This window comes from Apostichopus japonicus, chromosome 8 (genome assembly GCF_037975245.1).
Source record: "Apostichopus japonicus isolate 1M-3 chromosome 8, ASM3797524v1, whole genome shotgun sequence".
Classification (NCBI taxonomy): Eukaryota; Metazoa; Echinodermata; class Holothuroidea; order Aspidochirotida; family Stichopodidae; genus Apostichopus; species Apostichopus japonicus.
The window spans coordinates 8,608,873-8,623,060 of record NC_092568.1 but is presented as its reverse complement, the minus strand read 5'-3'; the positions used below and the strand labels follow the sequence as shown (position 1 = coordinate 8,623,060).

The following is a 14,188-nucleotide window of genomic DNA, read 5'->3' as shown; positions in this document are numbered from 1 at the left end:
CAATACTATGAACTTGTTTAGATTTGTTGCGAGGCTTTATTCTTCTTGTGTGCATTTTCATAAAATGTTAGTCAATCTTAAGGGAAACGATCTCAAATAAATACGTAATTATAACATTTAAATGATAGCCAAGCTACCGTTGCAGTCGTCAGAAGTTTCCTGTTACTAAAGTTCCTCATAATAAAAAATAATGAGAAGAACAATTAGTCTTATATAGATTCCAACAAGTGTTGCTCAATGCGCTTCAAATGTGAAGAAAAAATCAAAACACTAAACAACAATGTGATTAAGATGAGTTTTAAGATGATACTGAAACTGATGAAGTGAGTCCAGAGTGAGTTCAACAAACGGGGGTGGGGAAGTGTGTGCGGGGGAGGGGGGGGGGGCACGATGAAAGCTATATGAAACATTAAGCTGGTTAAGATATTGTGATCTATATGGCTTGTTAAAGTTTGAAGATGCAAGATATCACTTGGATTTTATAAGCTATGCACAGATTTATAGGTAACCAAGGCATCTCTTTCAGTATTCGAATAATTGCAGTATATTTAGTTGCTCTGTGAACAATTCGAGCAATCATGTTCTGGTCTAGATAATTGGGTAGAAGTTGCACCACCTAGTTAAGAATTTGCGTAATCAAGCCTACTGGAAAAATGTTCAGTTGCAGAGTTACCTCTTACAATGTTGACCTACTCTTCTAATATGATGCATACCTATTGTAGAATTATAAGTCATTGCAGGGTGCAGACTTGTAACATGTGTTCTGAAGGAAAAAAACAATGGAATCACACCAAGAAACTTGTCTTTTTTTTGGGGGGGGGGGGTGTGGGGGAGTTGAAATTCTTGTTTTCAACTATTCTGGCAGTAGTAAAGAACGAAGTTATTGTCTCAACCATCCAGAAATGTGTCATGTGACAATTACTTTCAGTGAAAATATCCCCATGTGTCAAGATGAATGACTCGAGTGTATTATATACAACCTAGCTAAGAACACCACTGAACCATTATCTTAGCTTTTGCAGCAAAAATGATTACTTTTGTTAAGAATTTCATTTTTTTCTCTAATGAAGTTATAACGTTGTTTATTCCTGCAAAAGTAAGTGAATGAGAGACCATATTTCCTTGGTCAACTGATTGATCAATTTATTGCATTTAATCTTACCAGCATTAACACATCTTCCTTTCTTGTTTGACAACAGGTACAATAGAAAACATAAACACAAAAGATGTAGTATAATTCGATCCTTAAAATTTATTGCATCACAAACATTATCTCATCCTAACAAGCTAAACAAAGCAAACAAAGTTAATCTGTATCGGTTTATTAGGCTTTTACACCGACAGTCTAGCAGCGAGTGAAATAAGTCCACTTCAAACCTGATGGATACCAAACAATTGAAAAGGTCCCATTTTATCGAGTGGTAGTAGGCCTTAAATGTTTTTCTGAGCTATTTCAACTTTCTTGGAGATAAAACTCTGATAGTTATTGAACTTAGTTGTATGGGACAGGGACATTTGTCCTTACATGGCATCAACAACCAATCTTCATAAAATTGACTATTGGACAACTCAATCCCAAGCAAAACCAACAACAAAAAAGCACACACAAAAAAATACCAAATTACATTTTCTGCAGCATATAGCATACTACACATAACTTTTCTAATATTATTCTCCATGAAGTGGTCAACTCTAGTGTAATTTAATAACATCTTAATACTAACCAGTGGCACCATCAGGCTTTCCCTGTCGAGTTTAAATTCCCATTTTGGTGGGTATTCTGAGAGGACTTTAAGAGCAATACTTAATACAAAAGAAAATTAATAAAATCATATGCAATAGTTTGACCTCAAGAGTACATGGGGACCGCTTAGATTTTCTGACTACAAGTTTGATACTAGCCGCTTCACCGGACGATGTCTGTAGGCCTGCTTCGGCCGATGGGAGGCTGTGTTTCTATTTGGTACTCGTCACCTGTGCGACAGGCACCGGCCTAGTTACACCGCTGGTAATAACCACTACGCAATACACCACATGATCGACAGCCACCACAGCTGCATTGTTTCAAATCCCTTTTGGTAACCATCATCTGTAAGAGCCGATTCTCAACAAAATTTCACAATTCAAACATCAGTAAGAGGCTTCACGAACTACTGCAACTCCAGAAAGATCCTTCCAGTATCTTTCACCTCTATGATCAGATTAATCCGATCCATCAACTGACATCCATCCACAGGGGTTTAAGGGTGTGAAGACTCGCGCAAAACGAAACGACTAATGCCGATAATCTGATCTAGTTTCAAATGAGGTGTAACAGAAGTGTTAGACACCACCATCGATCCCAGAAAATACACACACAGCTTGCTACCGTCGGTTATTAGACACTAGTGTACAGTCAGTACATACAGCTGCGATCAATACCCACAGCACAGTGTATAAACAACAGCAATGGACATCTCAGGTTCAGCTAAAGATAACAAGGTATCATGTTTCATTACTGTCTGCATTTTGTAGCGACACGAACAAAACGTCACTTGCAAGCAACAGAAAGTTAACTTTTTCAGAGGGCCGCACACAGTTTGGGGCGAGTCTTCAATGCCTTTAATTTAGTGCTCAAATTTTGCATAGCACTTTAGCAGGCTCTAGATGTTCCCTTACAAAGCACTATGTTATTAAACTGTGTACACAAACTGCTATACATCTTTGCATTCACATAGCAATCTGTCCACTTTGCATAGCATTTTGCCATGCAATACCGGTTATAAATTATTCCCTGCATTCATATCTTCAGAAATCCTTACTGCCCCGTCTGCTTTGGAATTTCTGAGATATGGTTTAGCATTTCATCAGCCATCCATATCCAATAGTTCAAGATCTGATTAATCGTCACGACTGCTTTTGAAATCCTTTGAAAAGTCTGACGATGGCTGCGCAAGCGGCTGGCAATAGCATGGATATATTTCTCTTGTACCATTCTCTGTTGTAAACTTTGAAGGTTTCCCTATTTTGCTCCAGAAAGTCTGTGTAAAACTCTGCTAATTCTTCAGGTGTAAGGACCCTCTTAGTCCCTGAAAGAGACAATATGGAAGAGGGATTAGAAAACATGATGACGTGTGGCTTCTCGACTTTATCAAACACTGATTGAATCAAATTAATCCGTTGATGACAACAGTAACGCACAATAAAATTGTTTTTTTTTATACTTGTCTTACTATCTATGACTCACAATCAATGTAACTCCACACCTCCTACAGGACTAACTCCCCACACTCCCCCCCCCCCAACCTCTACCCCATGAACACATACAAAAAACAAGTTTTGTATTCCTTAATAATAATAAAAATTGAGCTCAGTTACCTAATTTGTTCAAGAATTTAATCATAACCATAATATTAGAGAGGTCTAGCTAGTTTGATAATTTAATCATTCATTAGGATTGTTACATATCTTTTGCCAAAATGTTCCCATATCCGGCATGAAAGATCTCCCTATGTGTAAGAGTGACATATATATGCATTATCAAGCCACGCATATTTTCTTAACCTCATTGGGCTAGAAACAAAATCCAGTACTGTCATGGACACCTTTAACAAAGTTCTGTCATCAAATGTCAGAAAGCTTGATTGATTTGATCAACTTTTTGTGACATATTTTCAACTCATTGCCAAAACCACTTGTGCTAAACTCACCTCCTGTAGTATATATATCACAGCTAAGAAAGCAACCTCTGACCTCTGTTTAATTAAGACCACTATGGATTGCTAGCATCACTTTTAGAACATTAAAAAGGATCAAATATATACTTGAAGAAACATTTCTTTTTTTTTTATTTTATTAAATGATATATTGACAAGGGTATCAAGCAGAAATTACCATCCTCATTTGTCATGTTCTGTCCTCTGTAAGAAAACATGTCTTGTGTAAACCTCCGTTTAGCCTGTACAAGGAAAGAAAATGATTATTATCATTTTGAATATGAATATTATCGAATATTGAATATGAATATTGAATATGATTATTATGAATATTGAATATTATCATTTTGGAAAGAATTATAAACATCATCCTCAAACAAGTATGTCCCCCTAAACTAGTTATGTGTCTTGATGTCTTTAGTCAGTATAGCATCTGTCACCATAACTTATATGTACTAAAAGTTACAATGTAAGCTACACTATAAAACAGATTAAAGGGTGTGAAAACTCGCGCACAAAGAAACGTCTCATGCCGGTAATCTGACCTAGTTTCGAATGAGGTGTAACAGAAGTGTTAGACACCACCATCGATCCCAGAAAATACACACACAGCTTGCTACCTCATTATTTGTTCAGATCTCTTGTATATTCAGAACCACTTAACTTTCAACTGGGAGTCTGGGACAGAGGAAAAATTTTTTTTGTCAATATCATTACTTTTGTTTATCTTTTCCATATTTGATCATCAATGATCTTACAAGCAATGACTATTTTAATTTGTATTTTCAAATGAGTTTTGGTATCAGTGAAGTCCACAGATTGAAAACTAGCATTTAATCATTCATTGTATTAACTTTGGTAGGCACAAAATTTTATGAATTTCGACTAGACCAACAAATCTCTCATGGAACAGTTGTAACAGCATAGCTTCCTTTTTACTTAAAAAGATTGAGCTGTATTTAAATAAATGAGAATATTTTGTGGTTTGTAAAAATACAGCTTTGAGATCTGCTATTATTTTACCGATTTCAACCTGGTATATTTACCTACTTTATAATTAAGAATGAGGACACAACATATAAATATGGGCTTCATGGATACATGCAACTATGTAGACATGCAATGTTTGTTAATATATATAATTCTGGTGAAGTCATGAGTTGTGCACTTTGCGATCTACACTGAAACAAAATGACCATTGACCTTTAACTACAAAGCTAAAATTGAAGAACTCTGCATGACATGTTACCCTTTTTGAGATAATTAAGTATTACATCCACAAATCATGCTTATATCGAGACCTGTGTTGTGTTTGCAAGTATGCGGCAAAGCAGGTTGTCCTAATGCACAATAGAATATGAAATCTACAGCATTGACTACTCATCAAATTTTGAGAGCCTCTCAGTCTTGGGAGAGAAAGTAAGAGGATAAAGCTCTTGCCAGCTCTTCTTTTCTGCTCTGTTGGTGCAGTACAAACATGTTCATGGAAATGTTTCTTAAAAGTTCCTCGACATATCAGTCCTGAGACATAACTATTATGTAGTTAACATACCTTTACAAACTTTTCATTCTGTATAGTCCAGAACTCCTGATTCCAGGTAAGAGTTTCCTCTTTTAGCAGACGGTACTTCTTTTCAGTTCTAGTCTCATCTTTTGGCTGGGCAAACTGAATCCTGTGAAGATTTGATTTGCTATCTACTGGTCCGATCCAATCATCAACAGGGAAGAGGGGAGGACTAATTGCTTCTGATGGGTCCCCGTTTGGTTCTTCAGATGTCTTCTGAAGTGATTAAAGAAGAAAAACACATTTTATTCTGGTAAACATCCATGATTAACTGCACTTGAAAATGTATGACACAGTAGCAAGATTCAATGAAGATACAAAGATTCTAAACAATTTTCCCACATATTTGCACTGAAAGACAATATTGTTGATAACATCGAGTCTATTTTGTAAGTTTTAGAGCAATAACTGCACCCTGAAAATCCACAAGACTTAGTGCGGACATTTCATCTACGCAGATTTTGGCAATGGTACTGGCTACACAGCTAGAGAAATAACAAACATCTCTGTGATTTCATCTTCAAAAAGTTTAATTTAAATTACTTAATTTTTATATTTCTAGAGAATTTCAAGTCTCAAGCAGACCTGACAAACAGTCATTCACAAAACATTATACTGATATAGCATGTAACAGTTTCAGGATTTAAACATCACCGCTGTGATAATATAGTATATGTAAAAGAAACTTTTCCACTAAAGTTAAAGCTGCCTAACACAATAGCACATTCAATTATTTCTTGAGGAAAAGTACTGCTGCATTCCTAACACAGGTTTAAACATACACAAGACTCATCTCTGATCACAAAAGTAATTGTCCTGCTAACTAAAGTGCTGAAGAGTGCAATGGCATTTTTGTATTTTGTACAAGCATTTCCCTGATAACAAAGTGAAATTTCTCTACAGTACTAAGGCAGGTAAAATGTGTTTGTTTTGCTTTGCTATACCTATCCCCCTACAACACAAGTGCTAATATTAGTCTAACTTTTAAGGCCTTATGTTCACTGAGGCTAGAGCCAACTGTGGCCTAGGCCTACTTTAGCTTAGGGCCACAGTATAATATAACTAACGATATGCTTAGATTGATTAGCCTAGGCTACTGAAGGCGAACTCGAACTAACTTAACCTTCATCTTTGATGTTGTCACGGTCATCCGCCTCTTTTGCACTTTCAACAGAGAGATATCACGGGCAAGTTTCATTCTACTGACTACTGTAAGGAGTTGAGACATTATCCGAACTTTGCTTATGGAAGACATTTCTGAATCTGCCGTCACCCTTCTACGAGTACGACTTCAAATAGCATATAGTGGGTTGACCCAACCATTTGACGTATATGCTTCACACGCTTTGTACAGTTACCGTACAATGAGCGCGAAAACGCCAAGTCAACCATGACTGATAGAGACTACATTTCTTGTGTTAGTTTTGACTGGATGCGCCACAGGCAGGTGTGGCGATCCTCTCATTGTAGTGGTCCTATTTCTGCCCCAGCAGAATGCAAACCCCAGGCTGCACCATTACCTCTGACTGAGGATCAGAGGTGTGGGTCCATGGCCCATCTCCCAGGTGCCCCTTTGCGCACGCACATCACTGATGCTGGTGACTTCATTGTTTATGCGAAGAAACGGTGCTGCGCAGTCTATATATATTTACTGACATTTACAGTAGTGCACTTGAACACAGCAGAGTTAAGGGATCGGCTAACATGCACCAAGTGCATCCCTCTCCTTTATAAATCCTTCATTCGCCTATGGACCTTCCACAAAAGTTCAACCCTATACGTTCATCAACCTGAGGCAGGGACATTTTGAAATTCCCCTCCCTGCCTGAGTATGAGTGATCACTCAATACCCTTTTACACCTAGAGAAAAAATTTGACATTTAGTAAAATTTGGGGTTTTTGGACTCTAGCCTCTGTTCCTCTTTTCCATGGAATGCTCAAGGGCCACAACAAAGAGACCTGTCTGTACTTCAAATAGAAAATAAAATAAATAGTTGAGTCTGTAAGGCTGCAAATACTGATCACTGTTTTATTCTATTAGCCATGCCGATATCAAAAATTCCAAGAAAGTTGTAATGGCCAACAATTTCATCGGTATGGATTTGTTTTTCAATTAATAACACAGGCATTGATGACCATGAGGGGGACAGGGAAGGAGGGGAAGGCAAATCCTTAAGCTAATGTTAAATGAGCATTCCAGATATGTGACAAACCAAAATAAACATAGAAAATTGCATTCAAAATTTCCAACTTTGTTATTCCACAACTTCTTATCAAGACTGAAACATTCTTTCTAAAAGGTATCTCATCATGGATAATCAAAATTGGTAAAGATTTTTTTTTAAAAATATCCATGATTAACTCCTAGACCTCCAGCATTTGAATGTCTTAATGAAATAAGAAATATATACTCTTTTTCTATATGAAGGCAAAAAGGTTCCTAATATATTAAGAAGACATTTAACACATTGAAATGATAAATAATCCAAAAAACAGTACAAAACCTTAGATCAATATATTACATGTAACCACCTTCTCCCGACTTCTCCCTGACAAAGCTGTTGGGTCCTCCAAAAGCCATTACTGTCCATAATTTTAAACTATTTCTTCTTTTGCTTCACCCTTCTAAGTTCTTATAAAGAACTACACAGTATGCCAAATTTGGTTTCCTTGCAGATATATGGTTGTCAGACAACCAGCAACTTTACCAGTTTATCACAAAGTATCAAAACAGAACCTTAAGTTCTGACTTATATCCATATTTAATATTAATCGATATCAACGAATTGATGAGAGTGAAGCTTTGAAACGAGGTTGTTTGTGGTGCCTGTAGCTGTAGCTACGTGTAAGTACATTTGGTATAGAATCTTTAAGAAAATTATTGCTTTTCTAATACAAATTTTGTCTGTGTAAAAATAAGTTGGCCTGACGTTTCGATCCTAGCAGGATCTCCTTCAGAGGCTAAATGACAAATTTTGTCTCACAGAAAACAACAAGGCTTAAAATTTCAGTTACGGGGAATAATTAACTGCTCTCATAGTGCAGCTCAGTCATTTAAGACTTTTCGTAGGATATACATAAAGAAATATATAGGAAAATACCATTGTTCTGTGTTCAAAGACTGACAATTTGAATTTGTATAGCAATTTGCCCATTTCATATAGCATATTGCTACAATATGAGTATCCACATAAGTTAGTCCCTGCAGTCACCAACAACGATGATGTACAGTACAGGGCTATCTCCTCATGTCAAAGTTGACTACTTAATTCTTATCTTAGCATGGGCTGCCTTTTGGCAGGCTGATGAGATTTGTTGAGATTATGATGAGATTTGATGATACTTGATGAGATTATTAAATAGCAGTTTCATCTCAGTTGTCACTGTCTTCAAAATCTGACACAAAATCTTCAGAGTAAGCATCGTCCTTGCTATCATTTTGCTCATCTTCATCGATATCCTCTGACTCTGATTGGATGACATCCAAGCTCTTAAATCTATCACTCTGATTAATACTACTATCTCTAATCCCATCTTGAGATGACTCAAGAGGATTAACGCGAGGCCTCTGATCGTGAGAATCAAAGGATGTTGACAAATCCGACGGTAGATTGACCTCGACAGACTCGCCGTACATATCGTCGTTAAGACTCATCGGTTTCGTCATCACGATCTTTGACTGAGGGTTCCTCGGTTGTGGGATGGGTGACGTAGATGAAAGAGGAGGCCGGGGTAGTTCTAATCTCGATGAGACTGATGGAGGAAGGTGTTCACTTCCTCTGCCCTTGGTGATACTTTTGACCTTTTCAAATTCTAAATTTTCCTGCATCTTTAGTAACCTTTGTTTGATATCTCTACTTTGTTCTTCGTGATCGCTGTTATCGGTATCATTATGAACAACAGGAGTTTGATCATTCTCTGACAAGATATCCTTTTGAGATTCAGGAGTAATACTAGTAAACTCAGGAGAAACAGAAACAGAAAGAGATCCTGTTCCTTCATCTGATCTCATCTCCAACCTCTCCTCTTCATTTCTCCTCTTCTCTTCGTCTTTCCTCTCCCCTTCGTCTTTCCTCTGGTCGTCATCACTTTCATCTCTTGGAGTGTGGTAACTACTTTTCGAATCGTCAAAACTGTCATCAGAGTAGCTTCCTCTGTGACTATGAGAACCTCCGGATCCCTGAGAATGATTGGACTGGTTCGAACCCTGACGAGAAACGCGACCTTTGCTCTCTGATTCTGGAGATTCCGTTAGAATACCAGGGATTCTTGGATGGACTTCTGCGCCTTTTCTTTCACTTGTGGCTTTCTTTTCCTGCTCCTGATTGTCAAGGTATTCTTCTTCACTTCCACTGTCTGCATCTGACTCCAATAAAGATGGATTTGGAATAAATACTTCGATGCTTCTGCTACTCTTCTCACTGGAAGTTAGATCTAGGAAAAGAATCATTTCAGAATAGTAAGGTAGCATTTCTTAAATATGACCAATAACTTCATCATTACAATGCAGACACTGCGGCTTATGCAAGCTCCGCATTCAACTCTGAGTACCGATCTTAGAATATTCTTAGCATTATCTTAAGTATCATTGAAGATTCAAACCGTTTAACAAGCTTCCTCCATTAGTTACCCCTTACAAATATTTTCGGTTTTTGAACGCAAGGGATCACAGAGAATGTTCTTTCAATTGATGCTGGATAATCACATGGCCCATATCAGCTGTGTTAAATAAAGTCGCTTTGGATGATACTGCACTACTGTCAGATTCCCATTTGCAAGACTTTTTTTTATCTTCTAAATCACTATTTCTCTGACATCACAACAGTCAAATAATTTACAAGTCATCTCCACTTCTTATTGATATACATTTGACCATCTGACTGGCTCATGATTACTCTCTTCCTGCATTATCTTGATTGGTCAATAAGCTCAACAGACCTTTGACCTTCTCCAACCAAGAGAAAGTTCTCATAGTGGATGAAGAGCATCCACATATCAGTTGTCACAAGTATCAAGTTTCCACCTTCAACGATACTTTTATTACAAACTATAAAAACAAGATACATGCTCACACCACACATAAAGAAGCTAGTGTAGAGAATTCATATTTTTTTGCCCTTTTGGCATCCCTCAGTTCCCCTCTCATTCTAGGCTGGGACACCCCGACATATTTCACCACAATTGGCTCCTGGGAGGAAATCAGTATGTCTATTCACAATTCACATCACAAGTTGATAAAAACCAAAAACGATATATAGTTCATAGTTATATGGCTCCGAAAATGCCCTGTAAAGGATAAACAATTTTGTTAAAGAAATATGTGTTTTAATTTACATTGATATTTTCAAAGGTATCTTTATGCTGTTGTTACGCCAATGGACAACTCTATCCCCCAGCATTACACTACTTTAAGCGGTGGCCAACATCTCCACTTAACAGAACCCTTTCCTGATATTACTGATTTCCAATTTGCCATGGTACCAAAAATCAAATGACGGGAATATGAATCAGCCTTCTACATATCAGTATGAAAAAAAGGAAAACAATTGCATTTATAATAGATTGAATGGTGAATATTTCTTAGCGTACAACAATCTCGGACTGGGTTAATCAAAGATACACATACAGTGTACAAAGATACTTCTTATGAATGATTTCAAGCAGGATTAAATGATGGTATTTTCCTTTCATATTATTCATCAGTAATATTACTTTGCCTATGTCTTAAGAAGGAAGTTATTTTAGACGTAAAGCTGCAATTTGAACTATACTCAGAAGAATCATCAAGAAGGATGGAGTAAACTTATGACCAAGACTTACCATATCTGTCATGTTGAGAACGGGGAGGAAAATCACCATGCTTATCTACTGACGGTTCTTGTTCCTTGTTCTGCCCTAGTATTATGTCATCTTGTTCCTCAAATGTAGGGGATATCCTTGGCGTTGGTACTGGTGGCCTGCCTCTTGATGGTAACTTGAACGTACCTCCTGAGGAATAGAAGGAAAGTTTGGCATATAAACAGTACGAAACAGTGAAATATAGATTTGAGCACTACAGTATCTATCATAAATGACAAATTAAATGATTAATGTTATATAAAGTTCCTCCATTTTTAATCTATTGTTCTTTCTTAGGAGTTCTTAGATCTTATGCACTGACCACATGTGGGAATTCTGATGTTAATTATTATACTTCTCATTGCTGTACTGCCAAATTTCCAGTACTTTTACACTTGCATAGTCACATGTGATGAACAGCATATCACTGGATTGGTTTTTCCAAACTGAAAGCAAATATAACACATGTGGTACTGTAAGATACACTACTACAGTGTATATTTCCTGACATTAAACGAAAACTGAAGACATATCTGTTGTACAGTAAGTATACTCTCATAGATTCAAGGTCAGCTGGCACTTGTAATTTAGATACGTCAGAACATTTGGGGCCTGGAAGGGTAACGCAGGGTGAACTGTAGCATGAAAGGAAAGAAGACTAATCCCTTGCCTTGCCACGAAAGTGCATTCAAGTAATTTCTATTACATGAACTTTGGAAGAATCAACCACTTACACTTTTTCAATCTATGTACACAAAGCAAGGAAAAAAAAACGTTCTGGTTTGTCACATTTTTTTACGGTACCTTTCAAATTCCGGAGTCTTGCAACAGCTGTTGGTTCATCGGGAGGATGGGAGACGTATGAGTGCACTGATGAAGATCTGGAATATTTCGCCCTTGTTTTCCTCTTCTGGTTTATTCTTGTCTTCTCCTGGCTATATTCTACATTCCTTAGCAACGACTGCCTCTCTTCCTCCGCCTCTATAGTCTTTAACATTTCTGGATTATTTTTCTTCAGTCTCAGCTTTTGAGAGTAAGTCATCTTAAAATGAAGTTTTGTCTCCCTCTTGTTGAAGACAGGTTCTTGTCTCAACCAGCCCTTGGTGGATGGGACTGGTTTCGATGGCTTTGCACAATGTTTGTGTCTGCACGATTGATGCTTTTGGTGATAAGGAGCCTGGCCTGCATCGGGTTGAGCTTTGTACCCTGGAGTGCTACTATAATTGTGACTCTCATGCTCATGATCCAAAAGTGAAGGTTCAATGTTTTCTTTACTTTCCATCAGAAATTCCTCCATACCTTTCTGAAATTCATTTTCTGAACTTGCCCCAGTTAAAATAGATAATTCTTTCAAAAGGGCAGTTAAAATTGGTAGAGTCCTCCCACCTGTCATGGCCGTTTCAGATCTTACCAAGTCTTGATGTGGAGCTTTATTTGTAGACTGAGGAGGCATTTGATCCAATCTCTTTCCTGTTGATCGTTTCACAACTTTACGTACTTTCTCGGGTGATACGTCTTGTAGCCTATAATTTAGTTCTACAGACTTACTAGGATAAGATTCTGAAGAGTCACTCCAGCTTGGTTCTTCAACAGAAAACTGTCTCTTATCATGATCATAACGATTCCTCTCAGGAACTGTTGAACTTTTCTTTACTTTTGAATCCCATTGCGCATTAAATATCAATGGGGGAGGACAATGTGTATTACTAACTACTCCAACGTCAGTATATTCATTCACATGGACCCGTCTTGTACCTCTACTGTCTTTGTCTCGCTTAAAGTTTGTTTGCGTTTCCTGATGATTATGCTCAAGGTCTTGTTGAATTTTACCAGCTGAATTTGTCAAATAATTTGGATTCTGTCGGTCGATATCACCTGATATTATGCATGTTTCTGGATCGGCTTTTTGTTGCAAATAATGCTGAGGGTGAGGGGTTTCTTTCACAGCCTCCTTACTTATATCACCTACATGGTCAATTGGTTGCTTTCTGGGAAGGCTTAGATCAACATCTCTGCTGCTTTCACGTCCATCTTGTTTACTCCCTTGTAAGATGGAAGAAGCTGGTATGTGTGGAATCAGACTTGTGCCTAAGCTTAGCAACCTATATCCCAAACTAACGACCCCTACTTGAGACCCCATTAAGTTGAAAACAGGGAAAGTGTCTTTCTGACCATGGACAGATGGATAAGACAAACCCTTTAACTGCACGTCATTTTTCATGCGGGCAATAATGTCAGATAATGGGATGGTGCTTACACCGACAAGCTTGGCCACATCACCCCACAGGTCTGTTATCATGGCATACAATGGTACATTTTGCAAATGATCATGAAGTGCAGTCAGGTCAAATTTAAACATGCAGGATTTTCCTTTATTAAATTGAAAGTTACCTCTAGAATCTAGTAATTCTTTAAATCTCAGAGGAAGTTCCTCATATGAATCGAACAGAAAGGATGTTTTAAAACGGTCTCGCTCGTCTTTTTCCAAGTTGGGAATTAGTAATGTTGGAAAGTCCAGTAGACGTATAGCCACAGCAGGGAAACGACATGCTACAGTAGCAGCATCAACACGAAGGTATTCCACGGCCACTTCAAAAGAGAATAGGCTCTCACTTTCCGAAGAGGCCATTTCTACTTCTGCAGACAAATAACGGCCTAACTGCTACTCTTACTTACAGCTTGAAAGGATTTTGTGCTTTTCTTGCATCCCAAAGACTTTATAAATTAAAATTATGGACTAAAGCAGTGAAGCCTACACTCATCTCAGTGGTTGCTAGGCCAAGTGCAAATTCAGTTCTAGCCTAGCGTTGGTGTAGTTTCGCGAAATGTACTAACTGTGGAATTTTGTTTTGCCCCTAAATTTATTGCAGTACCGCCACTTTCTGAAATAGCGCCGTCAGTTAACCTGTACTTGTCATAACCTTATGTATGATATCGCCAAGTCTATGAGAATGGTATAGCATATTTCAAACTGCTGTTGATATGAATTTTACATGTTTTTCAATTCGTCTAGAGGTGTAGTAAGGACTGATTGTAGAAAAAAACAACTTTAAGTCAACAACGGAAAACTGACTGGGAATTTAAACACAAA

The 14,188-nt window shown here is 37.6% G+C and overlaps 2 protein-coding genes across 3 annotated transcripts; both read right to left on the bottom strand.

Annotated features, from left to right (window-relative positions):
* Positions 1-1,229: 1,229 nt before the first annotated feature.
* LOC139971238 (COA8 family protein CBG23705, mitochondrial-like) lies at positions 1,230-6,593 on the bottom strand. 2 transcript variants are annotated; one of them, XM_071977529.1, is made up of 4 exons: positions 6,383-6,593; positions 5,248-5,472; positions 3,874-3,937; positions 1,230-3,068 (listed from the first exon to the last, which is right to left on the bottom strand). In XM_071977529.1, exons 1-4 carry the CDS (start codon positions 6,512-6,514, stop codon positions 2,887-2,889), a joined length of 603 nt encoding a protein of 200 aa, XP_071833630.1. In that variant the 5' UTR covers positions 6,515-6,593; the 3' UTR covers positions 1,230-2,886. The 2 variants fall into 2 exon arrangements, with proteins under 2 accessions (XP_071833630.1, XP_071833629.1); XM_071977528.1 differs by having other exon boundaries at positions 5,248-5,475; positions 6,383-6,583.
* LOC139971227 (uncharacterized) lies at positions 6,383-13,944 on the bottom strand. Its single transcript, XM_071977506.1, has 3 exons — positions 11,902-13,944; positions 11,080-11,247; positions 6,383-9,693 (listed from the first exon to the last, which is right to left on the bottom strand). Exons 1-3 carry the CDS (start codon positions 13,724-13,726, stop codon positions 8,633-8,635), a joined length of 3,054 nt encoding a protein of 1,017 aa, XP_071833607.1. The 5' UTR covers positions 13,727-13,944; the 3' UTR covers positions 6,383-8,632.
* Between the last annotated feature and the right edge of the window lie 244 nt (positions 13,945-14,188).